Source organism: Papio anubis, chromosome 16 (assembly GCF_008728515.1).
Source record: "Papio anubis isolate 15944 chromosome 16, Panubis1.0, whole genome shotgun sequence".
In the NCBI taxonomy this organism is placed as follows: Eukaryota; Metazoa; Chordata; class Mammalia; order Primates; family Cercopithecidae; genus Papio; species Papio anubis.
Window position 1 is genome coordinate 52,920,922 of NC_044991.1, and position 24,567 is coordinate 52,945,488.

At 38.1% G+C, this 24,567-nt stretch overlaps 1 protein-coding gene across 1 annotated transcript in view; it reads left to right on the forward strand.

The window, feature by feature from the left end:
- Positions 1–24,567, forward strand: part of GPCPD1 (glycerophosphocholine phosphodiesterase 1) — a 63,484-nt gene that overhangs the window by 14,829 nt on the left and 24,088 nt on the right. The window contains 10 exon segments of the mRNA XM_031656573.1: positions 789–873; positions 7,646–7,721; positions 9,585–9,626; positions 13,958–14,081; positions 14,393–14,438; positions 14,441–14,638; positions 17,415–17,577; positions 17,865–17,997; positions 19,442–19,496; positions 23,290–23,382. Coding sequence (XP_031512433.1) covers positions 789–873; positions 7,646–7,721; positions 9,585–9,626; positions 13,958–14,081; positions 14,393–14,438; positions 14,441–14,638; positions 17,415–17,577; positions 17,865–17,997; positions 19,442–19,496; positions 23,290–23,382 — 1,015 coding nt within the window.

The following is a 24,567-nucleotide window of genomic DNA, read 5'->3' on the forward strand; positions in this document are numbered from 1 at the left end:
TAAGAAGCTACCAGCTGCTAATGATGATCTGGGACCATGCTTTGGATACCACTGGTTTATTATTTGAAGCTAAAAATGGGTTACAGTAATGAATTGTAGTGAATTCTTGACCTTAAGGCAGCTGTTGAGTCAAATGTTTAGTTTCTGTTGGAATAACATAGTTCAGAGAAAGACATTGGCCTGAAACAAGGTACAGGTTCTGACTGCTTGTCTAAGGAATAGCCAGAGCCTGGGTAGAACAGTTTAGAATAAGGGATAGTCAAGAACAGGAGTGTAATTCATGTTTATCTCTCATTTGTAACACAAAAGCTGTGACCCAAAGTCTCTTATCAGCCATGTAACATCCCTCACTAAATGGGAAGTCAGAGAAGATTCTGACTGTGGCTTCCACTTTTGTATGACTTGAATTTTCTGTTTGGAAACTTATCCTGGCTCTTTATGTGGCTGGTTCCTTCTCATCATGTAGATCTCAGCTCAGACAGCGCTTCCTCATTAAAACCTTCCTTCCTTTTAAAAGCCTCCTCCAAAACTTCCTTGTATCTACCTTTTTTGGTTATTTTTCTATCTACCCACACAGCAAAGGAAGCTCTTTGAAGATGAGGCTGTTTCTGCAATATATACTCCTGTGTTCCCATTGCCTGCTACAGAGTAGGCCTGTAAAATTTTGTGTAGGAATAAATGAGTGATATTGGTCACATGTTTTATTTGAGGGTTTTTGTGAATTAAGAAGTCTTTATGCACTGTAGTTTGATATTGATGCTGCTGCTTTTAATTTTCTTTCTTCACAGCATGTTATGGAAAGCAACCATTGTACTCAGTAGAGGAGTATCAGTTCAGTATCGCTACTTCAAAGGGTACTTTTTAGAACCAAAGGTATGTTTTCTTTATCTAGTTTCCAGTTTCTTTAGCACTTCCTTCAAAAGCAACTCACTTAAGTTTGAAAACGTTCAAATTAAAATGCATTTGCTTTGGTCAAATAAGGAATAGAACTCTTGATTAATAAAATTTACCAAAACCAAGGAAGTAGCCACTTCAAAGGCAGATGATGTCTGCCATGGAATTTTAAAAAGACGTAGTAAGTATGTTCTGCAATATTCTTATGAAATTGGTTTTAATGTGTTCTCTATAAGTGTACATTTTCAGTTACTTTTGTAAACTAGTTAGGGACCACTTGCAGAGGTTTTACTTTTGGTTTTGTTTTTTAATCCTTGTGTGGTGTAAATACATTTAGAGAAGTATATAGCCTGTTTTAAGTGAGTAATTAAAAAAATTATTTCACAGCAGCCATCTCTTAGTGGCTGTATTAACTCTGATCAAAATTTAATTGATTCTTTTTAGATTTTTTCAAAGATGTTATTGATAGACCCCTATCTTTTCTGGAGGCCTTTGGGATTATCTATTCTAAATCTGCCTGTTCACAATTCATTATTTTGGGATTGTTTTCATATTCAGAAAAGAAAAAAAAGTTAATCCTTTTCCATTTATTCTAAAGATACTTACTTGCTGAAAGGATTCTTTTCCTTCAGATTTTTACCTTTGACACCCTTGGGCTGCATATGAACAAGGGTTTAGGCAGGGGTCTAGGAAACAAATCATGGATTAGATCTTGTTAAAAAATGTATTTCCTTTGGGAGTCATTAAGTGTTTTTGTTACATGTGAAAAATGCAAGCAGCCACTGTTACCTCGTTCTCTTAGCCACCATTATACAAAGAAAAGAGAAAAAAATGACAAACCCACTTTAGCTGTCTTTTGCACCTATTACGTTTCTTATTCCAAGAATATTTTGTGAATACCCAGTAATTGAACTTAAATTACATTGTGGTTGATCATTGTGTTGGCTTTTCTTGACAATGGTTTCACTTTAACTTAAGAAAAGGGCATCTCATTGATTTGGCATGGGGTTATGCATCATGGTAAAGTTCTTTAGTATAACTTAAGCAATTATGTGTAAATACGTAGGTCATAGACACAGCAGGCTTACCTGAGGATCCTGGTGTATGAAATTTAGCTTTGTAATATGTGAAAGCAACTAAATTTTACTTAGAAAGGGGAGTATGGACGAGAAAGATGATAATGAGTTATTTGGGCATAGTTTTCTAAAGTAAGACTATTGTCAACACAGGTCAAATTAAGCCAACCTAAGTATTTATCCTCTTCATTGAAAATGTAACCAAAAGCAGCAGATCAGTCCAAAATACCTTTTGAAAAAATTGGCAAGAAGTCTGCTTAACAGTAAAAACAAGTTTTTCCCCTTGTAATACTTGCAAAAGTTTACAGTATGTGTTGGTGAGTGTGTTTCTTTAAGTAGGTGCTCTGTATCGTGTACACATGTACCGTGTGATGCAGGGGCTGCCACGGTAAGTATGTTTTTCATGGAATCGAGTAAATAGCTACATAAAATCCCATGCATATGGCTACAGTTTTTTTCTCCACATGCCAGCTTAATGTGACACTTTAAAAAAGTCGGTGGCGCTTTTTAAATAAAGCATTTTTAATAGAAGTATTATGAAACTTTGTCTAGTTGTACATTGTCAAATAATAGAAGTAATGTGCAAGGCAGTTTAAATTGTGAAATGATGTAAATTATTGGAATACATAATGTTACGAATGTAAAAAATGATAGGAAAATAAATAATGGAAGCATTAAAAAGCTGAAATGGGAGAAAGGTTAATGTTACTGGGTTGAAAGTTTTAGGAGGTAATCTACCCAGGCAGTTTTGGAACTAAAGCTAAAAGTTTTGCGATTATGGACAAGCCAGTTGACCTTTAGGCTTTAGCCTCCTCATCTATAAAACAAAAGATTTGAACTATAGATTTTTAGATCCTTTCATTGCAAAATTTTATTGAGTAAATGAAATTTTATCATTCATATTTTTCTCCCATGCATTGCTTTTTCTGGCATATTCCTTTTAGTTTAGAAGAGTCCTGAAATCCTTTTTCTCACTTTTTCACAGCTACATATTCTCTTTGTGAATTAGGATAAGGTGTTAATATGTTACATTTTAAAATAATTTCACAGATGACAAAACAAAATACTATCTTATTTGAACATAGCACACAAAAGTAGTGAGTATTCCTGGAATGAAAACATTGGTAGGAATCTGCAGATAGTCCTGATGTCACATCTTCACCAAAGATACTTTTTGAATTAACATGTAATTTCAACATTTTTTTTTTTTCCGTGTCAACCCCTCTTTGCTTGTGGGTAGAATTAGGGATGTTTCCTCATAGTGAAATGTTAGCCAGTTTTTCATTATATCCTTTGAAATTTTTCTTTCATTTTTGTAGAAATACATCTTTCTTTTTCAGCACATATCTATGTTTCTGACTTTCATAGTTGCTAACATTCACTTAGATTCATTACAAACTGTCTTATTTTGACCTCTATCTCCCTTGAGTTTTAAGTCCTTTAACAAGATAATCAGTCACCTGCGATAGATAATTGTTTATTTTCAGAATAGTCTAGTTTGTCATTTTGTACAATAGTTTATTAGTATCTAAAATTCTTCTGAATGGTAAATACTGTCAGCTGTTAACTTGAGATTTGAACATTCTCAGAGAGTCTGTTGGCCTAGCTTCCTTTGCTTTACTCATGCCTAGATGACTATTTCTTTTACTGGTTGTACTAAAAATAGAGAATTTTTTTTTTTCTTTTTTTTTTGAGATGGACTCTTGCTCTGTCGCCCAGGCCGAAGTGCAATGGCGCGATCTCGGCTCACTGCAACCTCCGCCTTCTGGGTTCAAGTGATTCTTCTGGCTCAGCCTCTGGAAGAATCAATCTTGGGAGGCTCAGCCTCCCAATCTGTAGCTGGGATTACAGGCATGCAACCACCATGCCTGGCTAATTTTTGTATTGTTTTAGTAGAGACAGGCTTTCGCCATGTTAGCCAGGCTGGTCTCGAACTCCTGACCTCAGGTGATCCACCTGCTTCAGCCTCCCGGCGTGCTGGGATTACAGGCAGGAGCCACCACACGCAGCCTTGATTCCTCAGACCCCCCCCCTTTACATTCAGTTTGTTTTCAAAATTGTGGAAGGATAACAATCAGTAAAAGTTTTAAAAATTTGTGATATATGCAAGCAGTGATATTACATGGCTAACTAATAATTTTGCTTGGTGATTTGTTAAAAAACAAACTTCCAATCTACATATTGGATAGTCTTATTTATTTCTCTCAGTGCTTGGTATAACTGAGTGATGTCAGTAACTGTTCAAGAAAACAATCATGAAGACTTATTCTTGTAGGAAGAAATTTTTTAAAATATTTTTGTTAATATGCATGTTTGGAAACATTTCTGCAGTCGTCTGACATTATGTATACTAAATTGTGGAATAACTCTGCCAGTATTGTTAATGGAATATTGTCTTAGATTGACATCATTACTTTTTTCTCCAAAGATCTATCTCCCATGTTACTCCAAAAAGCTTAAAATTTTGGCAGACTTTGTCAGAATGTGTTCTTTCAGAACTGTTTTCTTTTTGTAGATCTTAAAGAATAAGTTATTACAGATAATATATTAGAAAGTATTGCATGTACAATGAGACCAGGATTAAAAAATAAATAAATAAAAGGATTGCATGTTTTGGAGTTATCGCTGAGATTCTGAATTTCCCAATGCTCAGTTGTTAGTTTTTATTTATTTATTTTTTTGAAGTGGAGTTTTACTCTTGTTGCCCAGGCCAGGGTACAGTGGTGCGATCTCGGCTCATTGCAAACTACCTCCTGGGTTCAAGTGAGTCTCCTGCCTCAGCCTTCCGAGTAGCTGGGATTACAGGCATCACTGTGCCCAGCTAATTTTTATATTTTTAGTAGAGACAGGGTTTCTCCATATTGGTCAGGCTGTTCTTTAACTCCAGACCTCAGGTGAGCCACCCGCTTTGACCTCCCAAAGTGCTAGGATTAGAGGAATGAGCCACCACGCCCGGCCTGTTAATTTTTTTTTAAGGAAGTAAAGCTGAAAATTTAAGATTGCCTTCTAAAGTTTAATAAAGTAGGTTTAACAACTTTGGAAATTCAGTGTATTTTAAAACTAGGTTCTTTTTTTTTCTATATTGTAACAGTTTACCAACCAATGTGTGTTTGTAGTCTGAATGATGATAGACATAATTCTGTCATCTGTTTACCTGGCCCTTTGGACTGTTCCTCAAATATGCTATTCTATTCAAGTCTAGGTAGTTTTATGCAGTCGGGTAGTGGGTAGATGAGAGTGGAGTTGTTAAAATTGCTACTAAAATATGTTCCCTATCAAATTTAATCCAAAGGACTGTTCTTACCTGATTAAAGATACTGCTGTCAACAGTCTATAAAGTTCCCCTGACATCTGAATTAAAGCAAACTCTCTGCTATGCCAACTGTATCTCTTTTTGACATTTAATATTATATTCATAGCACCCTTTTCTTTTTCTTTCTCTTTTTCTTTTTTGAGACACAGTCTCGCTCTATCGCCCAGGCTGGAGTGCAGTGGCGCGATCTCAGCTCACTGCAGCCTCCGCCTCCCAGATTCGTGGGATTCTTCTGCCTTGGCCACCCAAGTACCTAGGATTACAGGCATGTGCCACCATGCCTGGCTAATTTTTATATTTTTAGTAGAGATGGGGTTTCACCATGTTGGCCAGGCTGGTCTCGAACTCCTGACCTCAAGTGATCTGCCTGCCTCGGCCTCCCAAAGTGCTGGGATTACAGGCATGAGCCACCACGCCTGGCCTATATTTGCAACTTTTGAGGTTTAGAAAGTTTGATGTCTAAAAAACACATTTAAAAAATGTTTCAGGAAAAATGTTATAGTAAACATCATCTAGAATTAAATTGATTTTCTTTTTAGTATAATGGATATGAAAGTCACCATATTTTTAAAAGAGCAATTTCACATTACATTTTTAAGGTGAACTGTTATAGCAGGGAAGTATTTGGCTAGAGAAAAAGATAATTTTATTTAGTATCCCAGAATTAATGATTTGAAGAAATATATAGTACTATTTTAGTTTTTAAACTTCAGAAATTTGAGGATTTCAGAAAAGAATTTAGCCTGGTTATTTTAAGTGACAGGACTATTTCTTGCATTTAATACTTAATAATTTGCCTAATTTGTTACATATTTGCTATTGTTTGGCATATTATCAAATTTAATCAATATTAAAATCCTATGGAAAGTATAGGAGAATATTTTAGTCCATTATTAATGCCTTCTAAAGATAATAGAGAAGCTTTTATGTCTAGGCTTTTTAAGAGTATGTATAGGCTGGGCACAGTGGCTCACACCTGTAATCCCAGCACATTGGGAGGCGGAGGTGGGCAGATCATGAGGTTAGGAGTTCCAGGCCAGCCTGGCCAACATGGTGAAGCCCTGTCTCTACTAAAAATACAAAAATTAGCTGGGTGTGGTGGCACGTGCCTTTAATCCCAGCTACTCAGGAGGCCGAGGCAGGAGAATCACTTGAACTCAGGAGGCAAGGTTGCAGTGAGCCAAGATCATGCCATTGCACACCAGCCTGGGCCACAGAGCAAGACTCTGTCTCAAAAAAAAAAAAAAAAAAAAAAAGAGTGTGTGTAATATAATGCCTAGAAAAAAGCTCAAAGATTATATGTGAAAATGTTGATGGTGATTATCCCTAAATGGTATGATATGGGTGAGTTTTGTATTTTCTTTTTCCTTCTCTGTATTTAATTAAATTTCTTTACAGAACAAATAACGAATAAAATACCTTGTAAGATTATAGTTTGAAAATGTGCTTCCAAAATCTGTATTTAAGAGTTTTATTTCAGCATGTAATTACAACTAGTGAGTTTCTTTTTAAAAATAAAAGGAAAATTAGAACACTTAAATTTTAGTCTTTTAGGTATACTCAGGGAACCTTGCATGGTTATTCACTATTGCATGTGTTATCAACACATAACTTTATGTTCTTTTTTAGTAGGGGAACTTGATAATGGAAAACAGTATGAGGAATTGTCACACTGTATGAGATTTTAGACTAAGGCATAAGAATGGAACTGGATGTTAGTTCCTCTTTTATCACACTTGCTCTTCAAGTTACCTGGCCACGTGTCCCTTCTAGAATTTCCTGTGTTCTTTAGAAACACTAGTTCCTATGATATGAGAAATCTTCCTGTTTTTCACTTAGTATTCTTAAATAAATGTAATAAAGAACTTTATTATGCTTGTTAGTTCCTTGAGTAGCCTGTGATAGTTGCTCTTGCAGTACTTGTTCCTACTATTTTTACTATCGTAGGCTTTTTCTAAATGCATAGAGCAGGAGGTACATACTTATCTAGCAATACCTCACTGATGTCTGACATACCAAAGAAAGTATATTTGATATTTATCTTAAGAATTAATATCAGTTAAAAATGAAAATTTCTTTGAAACAATTGAATATTGTAGGCAGATTTAGAAATGGGTTTGAGACAGTTCCGTGTGCCAGTTCATCTCATTTTTCTTCGTTTACTGCCTCTAATTTTCTTCCAGCATTTCATCGTGTTTTGTGATCTGGTACATTCCTGACTTTTGGCATATAATATTGATAATAAGATGAATCTTTTGGTCTCATATTTAGTATAAGATTTAGGCCACAAACATCTAATGGAGTCATGGGTAGAAAATAAGATATAAGAAATTATTGCAGACGTTTAACTTTTAAATTGCAGACTATCGGTGGTCCATGTCAAGTGATAGTTCACAAGTGGGAGACTCATCTACAACCACGATCAATAACCCCTTTAGGTATGGGCATTAACTGCATCTGTTTGAGGCATATGCATAAAGTTACTAATATGCTGCACAATGGCTTAGTGGGATTTAATAAATTTTTATTCTAAAGTTTAAGGTCAATGCATTGTCAGTGTTACAAATTTCACTGAGCATTTCATGGATCTTTCAAAACTGAACAGTTTTTAATTGCCTTTTAAAATAAACTTTATTAGAAATGTTTATCTAGATATTTTTGTTTTCTTGGGTTAGATTAGTTTATGAAATATTTACTTTCATTTGGAATGGTTAGAAAGTTTATAAGATAGCATTCTTCTTGACTGAGCATCCATGGCTCTATTTGTTTACTTGCTCAGGCTTAGAGAACATTTGAAGAAAAAATTAATCCAAAACAAAGATTCTTAAATTTTTAACTTTGAATATTAATAGAGTAAGTTATTCTATTTTTTCTTTTCTTCTTAATTTTTTTTTTTTTTAAGAAACTGGTAAATAGTTGAATAAACTTGTATGAATGAATTTGAATTTCTTAAATTCCCTGCTAGCTATGCTAGAATTGCTACTCAGAAAGTTGTTTTCTTTTTTTTGAAAGTTGTTTTCTTTTAAACACATTATCCACTTTTCTTATTCTTTAATATGGCATTTCTCTTCATACAAGTATTTTTGAATTTCCTTGTCCATATTGAAAATAGAATTTGAAGTTCATTTCACATACATTAAATTACCCACATGTATTCATCTATAAATTGACTCAGTGCTGAGAAACATATCTTTTAGTTTCTAGGTAAAGTTAAAATTGAAAGATAACTGGATGCTAGTTTTCTGGTTTAAATTAGAAAGCAGTGGGAGTTTCTGCTTTACCCCGGAGTAAGGACACATCTCGTTTAAACAGTATCTCATTCCATCCTCTTTATTGGATTTTCTTTTTGTATGTTTTAATACATTTTCGATACTGTATTTAGGATTTTTATGACAGTATACTTAAAATTATAATATTCCCATACTGAGGTTGGAACTTACTAGGTATTGAATGTTTTTAAAAAATTGTATTTTAAAGCATCTTGCAGTTAAATATATTTTGTTATGAGAAGTGGGATGATTTTGTTTGTCTTTTAGAAAGGAATGTATATTTTGAGAAATATAACTTTTGAACTTAAAAGCTGTGTGAACGTTACCAGAGAATCATTATTAGGAATTGTCACATCCATTTTGCAAGTATTTCAGACTAATGTTTAAAGTAAACTGGGAAGGGAAGTAGGCAAGGAAGATAAATTGTATTTTACTCAGAGGGGTGGGGCTTTACAGCTTTTCTCATTGAGTTGAAATTTCTGTTAGGAGAAGGGGATGTGCTAGCATTTATTCTTTTGGTAGTTCCTCACAGCTCTGTACATACAGGTAAGTTCACGCTGTTTGTAAAGTAAAGCTTTTAACTGGCAGTAGCGAATAGTTGGGATATGAGGAGAATTACATTTGAGACAAGTTCAGAATATGCACTACATAAGAATAAGCATTTTAATTGTGCCAAGACCTTTGGTTTGAAAATCGAGGAGTTATCATGGTCCAGCAACCTGTGAGTCTTGTACATTGGTTAGTGTAGAAGTTAATCCCAGTGCCTCTAGAGCACCTTTCTGAAGAGTTTTCTTTTTCTTCCTTTTAACATAATGGATAATCAACAAAGTGTATAAGAACTATTACTGTTTGCTAGCCTCCTTTAAAGGGAATTCTTTATTGAGGGCTACAATAAATATGCTTATTCACCTTGGGCTGCTTTTAAGCTGTAGATTTAATATTATAAATGATCTTTAAGGTGGGTAATTTCTCTTGTTCATTGAGTATGCATCAAGAGTTTTAACTAAATTTTCTATTTTCCTTAAATTCTAGAAAGCGAAATTATTATTGACGATGGACAATTTGGAATCCACAGTAAGTGAGACTGACTTATTTAAATGTTTACTGAAATGATTGAGATGTTACTTTACATTTCATTGGAAGTATATAGCACAGGAAAATAGAACATACAGTCATGTGCTGCATAACGATGTTTTGGTCAAAGACAGACCACACATACGGCAGTGGTCTCATACGAGTATAATGGAGCTGAAAAATGCCTGTCGCCCAGTGACATGGCCGTCGTAACGTAGCGCACGTCATAGTACAGCGCATTATGTTTTCTATGTGTAGATGTGTTTAGATACACAAATGCTTACCATTGTGTTATGTAGTTGCCTATAGCATTCAGTATGCCGTACGGTGTTGGAATCTAGGAGCAACAGGCCACACCATCTAGGTTTGTGTAAGTACATTCCCTGATGTTCCCACAACAATGAAATCGTCTAATGACGCATTTCTCAGAACTTACCTTCATTGTTAAGCAATGCATGACTGTAGTGTATGATTTTGAAAATAGAGACTAGATCCAAAAAACAAATCCCTTCTGTTAAATAGTAAGTAGTTTCTAATATAATTCTTGCGCTTTAAAATGTTATCCTTTTGGTTTTCATTTGACTAGCAATTTCAGGTGTATAATGTTATATAATTTAAAGTGTGTAGTATACTGAACTGCTAATGTAGCCTTTTACCTCTTTTATATTTGAAATTACATTAATGTTTCTAAATATCTGAAGTGTGAAATGTTACACTTAAGACTAAGTTTGTGAATTTTGTGTGTTTGTATATCTGCATATACTGTAAAATTCAGACTAACCGGAGTATTCTAGTAATTCTGGCTGAATGTTTAAGTTAATTTGAGATAGAGTAGAAAATGCTTTAACTTCTGAATATGTTGAAAGTGTTATTTGTGTATTTTCTGTTTTAGCAAATACCATATCCTAAGAATTCTAATTATCTTCAGTGACTGGAATTCTTACCCCCGCCCACCCAGGCTGGAGTGCAGTGGCGCAATCTTGGCTCACTGCAGCCTCCGACCCTGAGGTTCAAGAGATTCTCTTGCCTCAGGCTCCTGAGTAGCTGGGATTATAGGCTCCTGCCACCATGCCCAGCTAAGTTTTGTATTTTTTTTTTTAATAGAGACAAGGTTTTGCCATGTTGGCCAGACTGGTCTGAAACTCCTGACCTCAAGTGATCCACCCGCCTCAGCCTCCCAAAGTGCTAGGATTACAGGTGTGAGCCACCATGCCCAGCTGGGTGACTGGAATTCTTCTTCTTCTTTTTCTTCTTTTTTTTTTTTTTGAGATGGAGTTTTCGCCCTTGTTGCCCAGGCTGGAGTGCAATGGCACAATCTTGGCTGACCGCACTCTCTGCCTCCCAGGTTCAAGCGATTTTCCTGCCTCAGCCTCCTGAGTAGTTGAGATTACAGGCTTGTGCCACCGTGCCCAGCTAATTTTGTATTTTTAGTAGAGACGGGGTTTCTCCATGTTGGTCAGGCTGGTCTTGAACTGCCAACCTGAGGTGATCCTCCTGCCTCAGCCTCCCAAAGTGCTGGGATTACAGGCATGAGCCACCGCACCCAGCTGGAATTCTTACAGTGTATCAGGGCTGTTATATTAAACTGCATTCTCTCTTTTTTTTTTTTTTTTTTTTGAGATGGAGTCTTGCTCTGTCACCCAGGCTGGAATGCAGTGGCGCAATCTCCACTCACTGCAGCCTCCACCAGCTGGGTTCAAGCAATTCTCCTGCCTCAGTCTGCTGAGTAGCTGGGACTACAGGTGAGTGCCATCACACCTGGCTAATTTTTGTATTTTTAGTAGAGATGGGGCTTTGCTGTGTTGGTTAGACTGGTCTCAAACTCCTGACCTCAAGTGATCTGCCTGCCTTGGCCTCCCAAAGTGTTGGGATTACAGGTGTAAGCCACCATGCCCGGCCTGCATCCTCATTTTGAATGCTGGAGTCAAAAGGTGGAAAGAGGGTGGGCGGAATTGTGTTTGTACTGACTCTGAATCAGAGATAAATTGCTGATAACCAGTTTGCTTTCCTGCTGAGCACAGGAAAGAACAGGCCTGAATGTTTTGGTTGTGGTTTTTATTAGGTATATGTGTTTATGTATGGTAGAAATGAACATGCTCTGGCAGTATTTAAATAGGAATTTGACATCTTTTCCTTGATTTTGTTTGAGATTGTTTATATTACATCAGAAAATAGTGTACAATACTTGAATAGCTTTAGTGTTAAGTGTTTTAGAGTCTTTATTACTTTCGTAAGTAGTATTTACACTACATGTTTTGGAGTGCTTTATGGAGTAGTAGTTTTTGCTTGAGCTGTGATGCATGGTCTCACTTTGTCTTTTCTGGAAAAGAAAAGGTTAAAGTCCCACAGTTATTAAGCATTCTTAAGTTAGGAGAGAATTTCTAAGGAGAGAAGTTTCTTGGTATTTATTTATTTTAACCCTGTTTATGAAAAAGCTTGGCCGGGCGCGGTGGCTCAAGCCTGTAATCCCAGCACTTTGGGAGGCCGAGACGGGCGGATCACGAGGTCAGGAGATCGAGACCATCCTGGCTGACACGGTGAAACCCCGTCTCTACTAAAAAATACAAAAAAAAAAAACTTAGCCGGGCGAGGTGGCGGGCGCCTGTAGTCCCAGCTACTCGGGAGGCTGAGGCAGGAGAATGGCGTAAACCCAGGAGGTGGAGCTTGCAGTGAGCTGAGATCCGGCCACTGTACTCCAGCCTGGGCGACAGAGCGAGACTCCGTCTCAAAAAAAAAAAAAAAAAAAGCTTAGGTCCAAAACAGCTGACAGTTTCTCTGGTATTTATGAAAATTTTGTTACCTATATTAAGTAGGTGAGTAGCTTCAAGTTAATGCTAACAGTGTTGTCACGATCATGCAGTTTATTTATGGCAGAATATATAAATTTGAGAATATGGAATTGACTCACAGTTCTGTTCTTACCTTCTGATATCTCAGATCCCCAGGACTAGTGGCATAACTAGTTGCAGCTAAATATCTAAAGTGACGCTTTGGAAGTGTAACAGTGATCCCTAGTAGAACAGTTGCTAGGTTAGATGCTATCTTGGACCATGTGCTCTTTCTGAAATAGATTTGTATTATTTCAGTCATGGATTCAATATGAATATTTTAATTTATTTGTGCTGTGACAGCATAGCTAATTATTAATATTCATTTAATTTCCCTCCCTATTTTATATAAAAGTTATATTTTAATGAAGAATTTAAGACTACCTGTGTATTTGCTTTGGGGAGAAGAGTACCAGTGTTAGGTAACCTCAGTGTATTATTACAGTGTGAATGTGGGCAGGGTGAGGTGGCTCATGCCTGTAATACCAGCACTTTGGTAGGCCTGAGGAAGGCGGATCACTTGACGTCAGAAGTTCAGGAGTTTGAGACCAGCTTGGCCAGCATGGTGACACCCTGTCTCTACTAAAAATACAAAAGTTAGCTGGGCATGGTGTATGCCTATAATCCCAGCTACTTTGGAGCCTGAGGCGTGAGAATCACTTGAACCTGGGAGATGGAGTCCTCAGTGAGTTGAGATCACACCACTGTACTCTAGCCTAAGCAACAGAGCAGGACTCTGTCTCAAAAAAAAATGAATTTATTCCTTTTAGATTTTTTTCAAAGATGGTATTGATAGAACCAGGATCTTTTCTGAAGGCCTTTGGAATATGTATTCTAAATCTGTCTGTTCACAATGATTCATTATTTTGGGATTCTTTTCTTTTCTTTCTTTTTTTTTTTTTTTTTTTTTTTGTGAGACGGAGTCTCGCTCTGTTGCCCAGGCTGGAGTGCAGTGGCGTGATCTTGGCTCACTGCAAGCTCCGCCTCCTGGGTTCATGCCATTCTCCTGCCTCAGCCTCCCGAGCAGCTGGTACTACAGGCGCCCGCCGCCACGCCTGGCTAATTTTTTTGTGTTTTTAGTAGAGACAGGGTTTCACCGTGTTAGCTGGGATGGTCTCGATCTCCTGACTTCGTAATCTGCCTGCCTTGACCTCCCAAAGTGCTGGGATTACAGGCGTGAGCCACCACGCCTGGCCTGTTTTCATATTTAGAAAGGAAAGAATTTAATTCTTTTTTTGTTGTTATTCTAAAAATACTTATTTGCTGAAAGGATCTTTTCCATCAGATTTTTACCTTTGGAACCTATGAACAACGGTTTAGGCAGGGGTCTAGGAAACAAATCATGGATTAGATAGATCTCATTAAAAAATGTATTTCCTTTGGAGGTAAAAAAAAAAAAAAAAGAAAGTGAGTGTGAACTAGAATTATCAATGCATATAGGTACTTATTGTGTTGTTTAAAAAAATGTATAATAATTACTGTTCTTCATATTTATTCTGTCAGATGGTGTTGAAACTCTGGATTCTGGATGGCTGACGTGTCAGACTTCAATGAGCTCAAGTTTGCAGTATTCTCAAAAACCGCCTCTAGCCATCACCAAGAGTTAACTGGGATTATCTAGGTGTGAGCCATTGGCCCAGCCCTGGATTTATTTATTTTTTAATGAAAGAATCAACAACCTTAGTAGGCACAATGGTCATTTATCCCATTTTAATACTTTGCAAAAATATATGTGGATAATAACATCAATATTTTATAAAACACACCTAATTCCTTAACCTGTAGTATGTGTAGTCTCTGCATCATGCGTTATTTTTGTTATTCGAAGATTTAGCATATTTGGGGGCACTTTAAAATGTAGAATTTAGGCAACATTTGTGTGAGTTTTTCGTTTCTGCCACTTCTTGCATCTCATTATTATTTTTTTTTATTACATAGAGTGAAGCTGACACTAGAAGGCCTAGAGGAAGATGACGATGATACCGGGCGTAGTGGCTCCCACCTGTACTCCCAGCAAAATGTGAGGCCAATAGCTTGGAGATATCCTTAATAAGCGACAATGAGTTCAAGTGCAGGCATTCACAGCCGGAGTGTGGTTATGGCTTACAGCCTGATCGTTGGACAGAGTACAGCATACAGACAATGGAACCAGATAACCTGGAACTAATCTTTGACTTTTTTGAAGTGAGTAGTTACTGCAGTGAGGGGATTGAGAAAGAATGCAAGGACACGCTTATTTTAACATATGTTTTGATTTTTATTTTAATCTAATTTGTGTAAAGCTAATTTTTTTAGAGGTACGCTCCTCTGTACAGTTAAGCTTAAAAGACTTAGGGGATGAGCTTATTTTAACGTATGTTTCGATTTTTATTTTAATCTAATTTGTGTAAAGCTAACTTTTTAGAGGTATGCTCCTCTGTACAGTTAAGGTTAAAAAACTTAGAGTTGTCATCTTCAAGTACTATTAAAAATATAATTAAGAGAACAGCAGTATTGCTGTTTCACATCAAGACCAGATGTCTTTGATGCCTGTCTGCTAAATCTAAATGTGAATGAATTGTATCCAAAGGAACCATGAGCAGTAAATAGAGACCAGGGCAGGGTTTTTACCTCTTGGCGGGCATACCAATGTAAGAAGTGTGATCGAGTTCTCATTATGATGAAGCGTGTCGTTTATTGAGGTACTTTATTAGGATTTGTTGATGGGACTGACTTGCAACTTGATATTGTAAATATGTAATGATATTATAAAGTTTGTGCCAGGTTATTGACAATCTGTGCTGCTAATTTTCTGGAGCTACATGTGATACTTACACTAGTGCTTGCAGATCACTGGCTGTTCATATTTCCCCAACACATAATACTTGATACATCCCCTAAGGTCCTAACTGCTGTCGGCCTGGCTTAGTAGTGATATGTAGTGGTTTTCTTAGCCTCTAGCTCCACCTCCACACCCATTTATACTAGATTAGAGTTTAAATCTTGGAGGGTAGGGAATATGTCTTGACCACCAGTAGCCCCCAGCCCATTTCTTAAGGACAGAATTCAGGATGGATTTTAAAAAATCTAATCTTAAGCAGTAAGATCTGTGGGACTCTATTATAAAAATAAGAAGTTTTGATGACTTCTTTCTTTTTCTTTTTTCTCTTTTTTTTCTTTTTTTCCTGGAGAGAGGGTCTTGCTGTGTTGCCCAGGCTGGAGTACAGTGACATGATCATGGCTCACTGCAGCCTCAACCTCCTGGGCACCAGTGATCCTCCTGCCTCAGCCTCCCAAGTAATTGGGATACAGGTGTGTACCACCACACCCAGCTAATTTAAAAAAAACTTTTTTGGCTGGGTGCGGTGGCTCGCACCTGTAATCCCAGCAGTTTGGGAGGCCAAGGCAGGTGGATCATGAGGTCAAGAGTAAGAATACAAAAATTAGCCAGGTGTGGTGGCACTTGCCTATAATCCCAGCTACTCGAGAGGCTAAGGCAGGAGAATTGCTTAAACCCAGGAGGCGGAGGTTGCAGTGAGCCAAGATCACGCCACTGCGCTCCAGCCTGAGCGACAGAGCAAGACTCCATCTCAGAAATTTAAAAAAAAAACAAAACTTTTTTTTTTGTTGAGACGGGGTCTTTTTTGCCCAGGCTGGTCTTGAACTCCTGGGCTCAAGCGATCCTCCTGCCTTGGCCCCTCAAAGTGCTGGGATTACAGGTGTGAGTCTCCGCTCCTGGCCTGAACGTTTTCTTGTTGCTTCCTTTTAATAAACCTGCCTTTTAATAAACTCTTGAATGTCCTACCTTCCCTTTAATTTGGTTAGCATTTTTTGTAATAGTGTTTTATTCATAGACTAGGCTGATAAAATATCCAGTGTAATCTCAAAGTGAGTATAGTATTTGGTTTCCTAGAGAGTTGCTATCCCTATATGAATCTTGTGTAGACACATTTTTTTTTTTTTTTTTGAGATGGAGTCTCACTCTGTCGCCAAGGCTGGAGTGTAGTGGCGTGATCTCAGCTCACTGTAAGCTCCTCCTCCTGGGTTCACGCCATTCTCCTGCGTCAACCTCCCGAGTAGCTGGGACTACAGGCGCCCACCACTATGCCCAGCTAATTTTTTTGTATTTTTAGTAGAGACGGGGTTTCACTGTGTTAGCCAAGATGGTCTCGATCTCCTGACCTTGTGATCCGCCCACCTCGGCCTCCCAGAGTGCTGGGATTACAGGCGTGAGCCACCATGCCTGGCCGTGTAGACACGTTTTTAGAGAATATGTTAAAAATTCACTACAAATATATCTTAGTCCTAAAACAACATAAAAGTGATTAGAAATTTTCGAGCAGTGCTTTAAATTTAAACTGAATGAGACTCCGTCTCAAAAATACATGCATATTTAAACTGTACAAGAAAACGTATTTAATTATAGAGAAGACATCAAGTCACTTGAATATAAATTTGATTGTATCTCTTTCTTATCAGTTCTGCCCAGAGATTCTCAGTTGACTTTAAGTGAGGTTTTTGATCTTTAAATTGAAAATATTGAATTTCTTTTTTTTTTGAGATGGAGTCTTGCTCTGTTGTCCAGGCTGGAGTGCAGTAGCACGATCTCAGCTCACTGCAGCCTCCACCTCCCGGTTTCAAGCATTTCTCCTGCATCAGCCTCCTGAGTAGCTGGTACTGCTGGCATGTGCCACTATGCCTGGCTAATTTTTTGTATTTTTAATAGAAATGGGGTTTCACTATGTTAGCCAGGCTAGTCTCGAACTCCTGACCTCGTGATCCGCCTGCATTGGCATCCCAAAGTGCTGGGATTACAGATGTGAGCCACTGCACCTGGCCGAAAATATTGAAGTTTTTATGAAAAAAATACATATATATATTTCATATATAGGTGATATATATATATATGTATGTGTAAGTTATGTATGTATGTAATACAGAAGTTTAAAAATTAAGATTATTTTAAATCTCATTTTTTCAGGAAGATCTCAGTGAGCACGTAGTTCAGGGTGATGCCCTTCCTGGACATGTGGGTACAGCTTGTCTCTTATCATCCACCATTGCTGAGAGTGGAAAGAGTGCTGGAATTCTTACTCTTCCCATCATGAGCAGAAATTCCAGGAAAACAATAGGCAAAGTGAGAGGTAAGTTTGAAGACACTGCCAAATAACCCAAGGGGTTAAGTTGGAATTTTAATTAGTTTCAAATTAAGTATTTGATAATGATAAAGATGAAATTAATAATTTGCTTTGGTATCAATTTAAGGAGCATGTCTGTTACATTTTCTAAAAGTTTTGAATCTTGATTTTTTTTGTTGTTGTTTGATAGAAACTGATAAAGCTGACTTGAGTGGTATTTAAATATAATTCAGCTCATAATGGCCCTTTTAATCGTTTTTGTTTTTGTTCCTCCCTCTTTTTTCCTATGAAAGTTGACTATATAATTATCAAGCCATTACCAGGATACACTTGTGACATGAAATCTTCATTTTCCAAGTATTGGAAGCCAAGAATACCATTGGATGTTGGCCATCGAGGTGCAGGAAACTCTACAACAACTGCCCAGTAAGTTGAATATTTGAGTAGGATTAGCATTTGGTGTAGCTCATGTTTGATAGAGTTATACTGGTTTTCTCAGCAAAGGTGAAATGATGTTTTTATTTTTTATCAAGGGAATTTAATGTAATTTGGTAATTGGAGTTAGAGACCAACCTTAAAATTCTGGTCAATTTTATAATATATCTACTGAATTGATAAGGAGGAAGACATTAAAAATTAAAAGACAGGAAGGAAAGCTTGATGCAGAAAGCTTTGGTAGCATCAGTGTGTGTGTCTGTATTGTGGTCCTTACTTTTGACGTGTTGCCCTCTCTCAGTCTGAGTTTCCGCATCTATAAAATGGAAGGGTTTGGACAGCATTATCCCAAGTCTAGAAAAGTGTGATTAAACTCAAGGAATATTAGTTAACTTGAACCTCAACCAAAAGATGCTCTCTCTCCTCAACAGATATTAAATTGTAGCCTGGAATAGTTGTCTTCCCTTTCTACTTTTATAAGTTTGTTTAATTACCAGTGCTATAGCTCATGCCTCAGATTTTCTACTGTAAATTTTAATCCCTCTCCATTTTGTTTTAAAGTGATGCTGTGGAGACGATTAGGATTTTTTAATTTTAAGGTCTATAAAAAACCATTTAAGGAAGAAGGACCCTCACCCGCCCCCACCTTTTTTGTTTGTTTGTTTTTGAGACAGGGTCTCTGTAGTTCAGGCCGGAGTGCAATAGCACATTCTTGTCTCACTGCAGCCTCAATTTCCGGAGCTCAAGCCATTCTTCCACCTCAGTCTCCCCAGTGGCTGGAACCACAGGCACGTGGTACCATGCCCAGCTATATTTTTGGTATTTTTCTATAGATACCAGGTCTCACCTTGTTGCCCAGGCCAGTCTCGAACTCCTGAGCTCAAGTGATCTGCCTGCCTCAGCCTCCCAAAGTGCTGGGGTTACAGGCGTGAGCCACCGCACCTAACCTCTCAGGCCCCATCTTAAACAATACATTTTCCCCCTTTCTGTTCTTATTATTAATAGATTTTCCACACTTCTATCCTGCGTGTGTGTCGGTTGTTTCTCATTCCCCCACAGTCTGCCAGTAGTAAGTCCTTTGGAGGCTGTATTGCAAGGAGCAGGTTTCTATGTCTCTATTTCTTCTGCCATTGAAAAGGATTATTTTTACTGATCACTTTGCATGGCTCCAAGAAAAAAGTCCATAGTACAGGGCAAGTGTATGTTGTGTTGGCTATGTTGGTATACATCTTGTAAATATCTATCACTGTTAGAGCTTGCATTTAAGGAATAAATTCCTAGTGACAGCCATAGTCATATTTGGGGGATGTCAAAATTGGCCTCAAAATACAGAATAAGTACTGTTTCCCATTGTTGAAAATACACTTTGCCTCTTTATTACATTTGTTTCTTTATCTTCCCTATAGTTTATGATAACTGTATTTCTTCTTTTCAGGCTGGCTAAAGTTCAAGAAAATACTATTGCTTCTTTAAGAAATGCTGCTAGTCATGTAAGTAACCTTTAAATAACTTTAGACTGCTGAGGTAGAGAAATATGGATCAGGGAGTCTCCTCCAGTTTTTATTAATAGTTAGAAAGGGGAAGTATCTCTTGGCATTTATATTCAGGTCCATGGTGAAGATTGGGATAAAGACAATAGAACCATAAGCATCTTTTCTTTTTTTTTGAGACAAGGTCTCGTTGTGTTACCCAGGCATGGAATGCAGTGCTGCGAACATGGCTCACTGCAGCCTCAACCTCCTGGGCTCAGGCAGTCCTCCCACCTCAGCCTCCGTAGTAGTGGGAATAGAGACATGTGCCGCCATGTCTGGCTAATTTTTAAATTTTTTTTTCTTTTGTGGAGACAGGGTCTCACTATGTTGCCCAGGCTGGTTTCAAACTCCTGGGCTCAAGCGATCCTCCCGCCTCAGCCTTCCTAAGTACTGGGATTATGGGTATCAGCCACTGTGTCCAGCCAGCATCCTTTTTTGAGATAATAAATTTTGAGTAATTGAGACAAAAAAAAAAGTTCCCACTAAGCATTGGTTTTCACCACCTGAATAATGTGCTTATTCAGATACTCACTTTGGAAAAAATGCCTTTAGAAAGATTTGATGGGACAGGCACGGTGGCTCACACCTGTAATCCCAGCACTTTGGGAGGCCGAGATGGGCAGATCACCTGAGGTTGGGAGTTCAAGACCAGCCTGGCCAACATGGTGAAACCCGGTCTGTACTAAAAATACAAAAAATTAACCGGGCATGGTAGCCTGCGCCTGTAATCCCAGCTACTTGCGAGACTGAGGTGGGAGAATTGCTTGAATCTGGGAGGTGGAGGTTGCTGTGAGCTGAGATCACGCCACTGTTTTCCAACCTGGATGACAGAGTAAGACTCAGTCTCAAAAAAGAAAAAAAAGAAGGAAAGATTTGATGGTGATTTTATGTAACACTTGAAAAAAGTGTATCAGCTGGATGTGGTGTCTCATGCCTGTAGTCTCACCTACTTGGGAGTCTGAGGCAGGAGCTTTGCTGGAGCCCAGGAGTTTGAGGCTGCAGTGAGCTATGATATGGCCAGTGCACTCCAGCCTGGATGACAGAATGAGACTCTATCTCTTTAAAAAACAACAAAAAAAAGTATCAGTTTCTACCCTTGCATAGCAATTTGATTGTCTTCCTTAACTCCTTGTTTTTTTTTTTTTTAATCCAGTTATAAAGGATTAGAGTCTGTTTTTTAGCTTTTAGGATTTTCAGCAACTGCAACTTGGACATTTTTAATCAATAACCTGAGATTTTTCTCCCCTCTTCCTCTGTACTTGTCTGGACCGCCTCACATTCCAAAGTGAAACTAGGGGAAAAATGGAGGAACATCTCATTTTTTAATTTCCACTTTTTCCACAATGTACTCCATATGCCCTCAACTTTGCCTTGTAAAAAATAGTTCGGGAAGTAAACTTGGCTAGTCAGTGTTTAACCTCATTACTTACATGAACTAACATCTATTCTGAGGTGTACTTTTAAAATATTTTAACCTCTCTGAAATTGGAATGGGTTTACAACTTAGCTTTGAGTCGTAATTTAATTGGCAGCATATTTCCCCCTCTTAGTGGTATGTAAAATAATGCATTTTAAAATTCATGACATCTTGAATTGATTATAATTTTAATATTTAAAATAGTAGTATATTGTTTTATCTTTGTTGAAAATATATTTATTAGTAGTATTGGGCTATAGTTTATAATTGATTTGCAACCAGTTTTACTGTCATGGCTAGTCTAAACATCATTTCATTAGCTATAAACATGATGGCCTGGTCGCCCAGGCTGGAGTGCAGTGGCAGGATCATAGCTCACTGCAGCCTCAACCTCCTGGGCTCAAGTGATCCTCCTGCTTTGGCTTCTCAAGTAGCTGGGACCACAGGCATGTGTCATCACACCTGGCTAATTGTTGTATTTTTTGTAGAGACAGGATCTCACTATGTTGCTCAGGTGGGTTTTGAACTTGTGGGCTCAAGCTATCCCCTCACTTGGCCTCCCTAAGTACTGGGATTATAGGCATGAGCCATCTTGCCTGGCGTGATGAGCCAGGTTTTTTTTGTTTTTTTTGTTTTGTTTTGTTTTTTTGTTTTTTTGAGATGGAGTTTTGTTCTGTCTCTCAGGCTGGAGTACAGTGGCGTGATCTCGGCTCACTGCAACCTCACCTCCTAGGTTCAAGCGATTCTCCTGTTTCAGCCTCCTGAGTAGCTGAGATTGTAGGCGTGTGCCACCGTGCCCAGCTAATTTTTGTAATTTTGGTAGAGATGGGGTTTCCCCGTGTTGGCCAGACTGGTCTTGAACTTCCTACCTCAAGTGATCTGACTGCCTTAGCCTCTCAAAGTGCTAGCATTATAGGCATGAGCCACCACACCCCGCCAAGAATTTTTAGATATGTGCTTTTTGAGAGAGGATTTCATTAAGCCTTTTTCTTCCATATTCTAATGAAATCCTTTGTAACTCACAGGGATCACATTTTCAGAAGTGTTATTTTAATTGTTATTGAATTATTTTAATGTTAAATTCATATCTGTGAAGATGTTTTGGTCTGTTATTGGCTTATTACTTAAACCTTACAATGAATTTTGGGATTAAGTTTTGTCTCCTACTAAAATTGTTTTCTATAAGGATTATGGTTGTCTAAAACCAAACAAATTAGAAAGCTACAACTTAAAATGTTTCATAGAACTACTTGGGAATGGTAGGGTTTGTCCTCTTTGGTAGAATGGGTTTTTGGTTTTGTCTTGTTTCAAACAAGAGGTGCTAAGTTTCCCGCATCAGAAGTCTGCAAGGAAGTAGGCTCCCTCGCCATACTCTTGAACTCCTTTGACTCTAGTCTGTGATCCATGTGTATTCACATGTTGAGTTCTACCCCTTGACAACTTAGAGCCGGTGTAAGGGGTAGAAATGCACCCACCTTTTCTAGTACAGCACCTCTGTGGGTCACAGCAAAGTAGTGTTACAGAATTTTCAAACCTTCCTTCCTTCTATCGCAGCTGGCCTTCTTTCAGGAAAGGTGCATATTTGTATGTCAGTTTATGACATACAGACTTTAACTGAATTAATTCATGGGGGTGAGTGGATCTGCCTTTTTCTTTCTTTCTTTTTTTTTCTTTAATTTCAGTCCTGCTCCTTCTTTATGGATCTGGTTTTTAGAAATTTGGGTTTAACTATAATTCATGTCTTCCTCATTTGTTTGGCTCTCATTAGGAAACTGGACATGAGCATCATCTTTTTCCTGTTTCTGTTTTCTCTGTCTGTTCATCAGCAGTTATGGCTTCCTCTTTCATTCAGTACTGACATTTTGCTGAGAAAGGCTGTACAGTGGACTGCTCAGGTGCACTAAGGAGCAGAGCTAAGGCGCTTTGCAGCTTATTCCTTTCCTCACCAAATCTTTCATGTTAGCTGTGCAGCTAAGGTTTGCAGGGACAGTGGGCAGCAATGTGAGGGATCCCTGAGCTCGAGGCACCTGTTGGGTTCCGTTTCTGCCGACAGTAGTTGTAGAAGTGACAGCCCGAAGGCTGTCTCACTGCCACTGAGGTGCCTCTGGATGTTTTAAAGTGAATCTGTGTCCTTTTTTTTTTTTTTGCCCAGGAAAAAGTAGCTGTGCTTTTGCAAAAGAGAAAAGCCATTGTTTTAAGAGAATACGTTACTTTTTAGAAAAAGTTTGTACAGGTCCATAATTTTATAGCGAACAAAAATTTCTTATGTTCTTGCAGTTTGAGATGTACTGTGTACCAGGCAATGTTTTTCAAATACTTGCTTCCTTCTATCAGGGTGCAGCCTTTGTGGAATTTGATGTACACCTTTCAAAGGACTTTGTGCCCGTGGTATATCATGATCTGACCTGTTGTTTGACTATGAAAAAGGTACGTTGAAATTTCTTCATTTCAGACTCTTAATGTTAGCTAAAAGGTTTAAAAACTAGGAAGTTTTAAAAATATTTTTAATTACTTATTTAATAGAATTGGTTAATTCATTTTTTTGGTGTATTCCTGCCAGTCCTTCCCTCTCATGCTCTTGCAACATTGAGACAGTAATGAGGTGGGATACTGCCTTCCTAGAGTAGGGTCTCTGTTGCTGAATACACTTTATTATGTTATAGAAAAGGGACATTCCAGGTGATTTCTGTGGTGGTGTGACTGTCTGTGCTACTATATTGAGGCAAGAGAGGAAGATACCATAGTGTTTGTTTTCTGGGATTCCAGCTGTTTCTGCTTCAAGCTTCTTCAATTAATAAAGCTAGTGAGCCACAGTGAAAAATTCAAAAAGTGGTTTGGAGTTAGATGGCGGAGGGCCTCAGTGAAGAGGTTTAGACTCAAGAGCTAGGGAGGTAGGGAATACTTTTTAGCTGAAAAGGGAAATGTTCACGACTAATGTTTTGGTAGCTGATGAAATAGGAATGTCAGAGGACAGAGACTGCAGGCAGGGCGAGCAGCAATGTGGGCTACAGGAAAGGTAAGCCTGAATTGGAGTAGGGGACCAGAAGAATGGAGAAGAGGGCATAATGGGGGCGGCGGGGGCGGGGGGGGGATTCCAGAATGAGATTTAAAAATTTATGTAGCTTTAAAAAAACTGTAATTGTTTTTGTACAAACATAATCGTGACAATGATATAGTCCCTAAACATCAGTATACTATGTTACCAAGTGATTTCTCAGGAACGTGAATGCTAAAACTGTGTTGGGTATTAATTTCCAACTGAGTTGATTTCAAGTTAGTCTAGTTTGCTAACATCACTGTACCAGATACTGCCTGTTGTATGAAAGAGTGTGACAAGGAACCTGGCACCACCTGCTGGTGAATTTTAATCAGAGTTCCTAGGGGTTGGATTATTATGATGTATAGGAAAGGACCCTTTTGTTTCTGCGAAATGGTATTAGAAGGAAGGAAGGAAGGAAGGAAGGGGGGGGGGAGGGAGGAGGGAGGGAGGGAGGGGAGGGAGAAAGGGAGGGGGAAGGAAGGAGATGCATCTATTTAGATTACCTGAGTAGAGTGACCAAACACATGAAACAGGTGGTTTTAGCCATGGAAGAACATTAATGAAAAGATAAA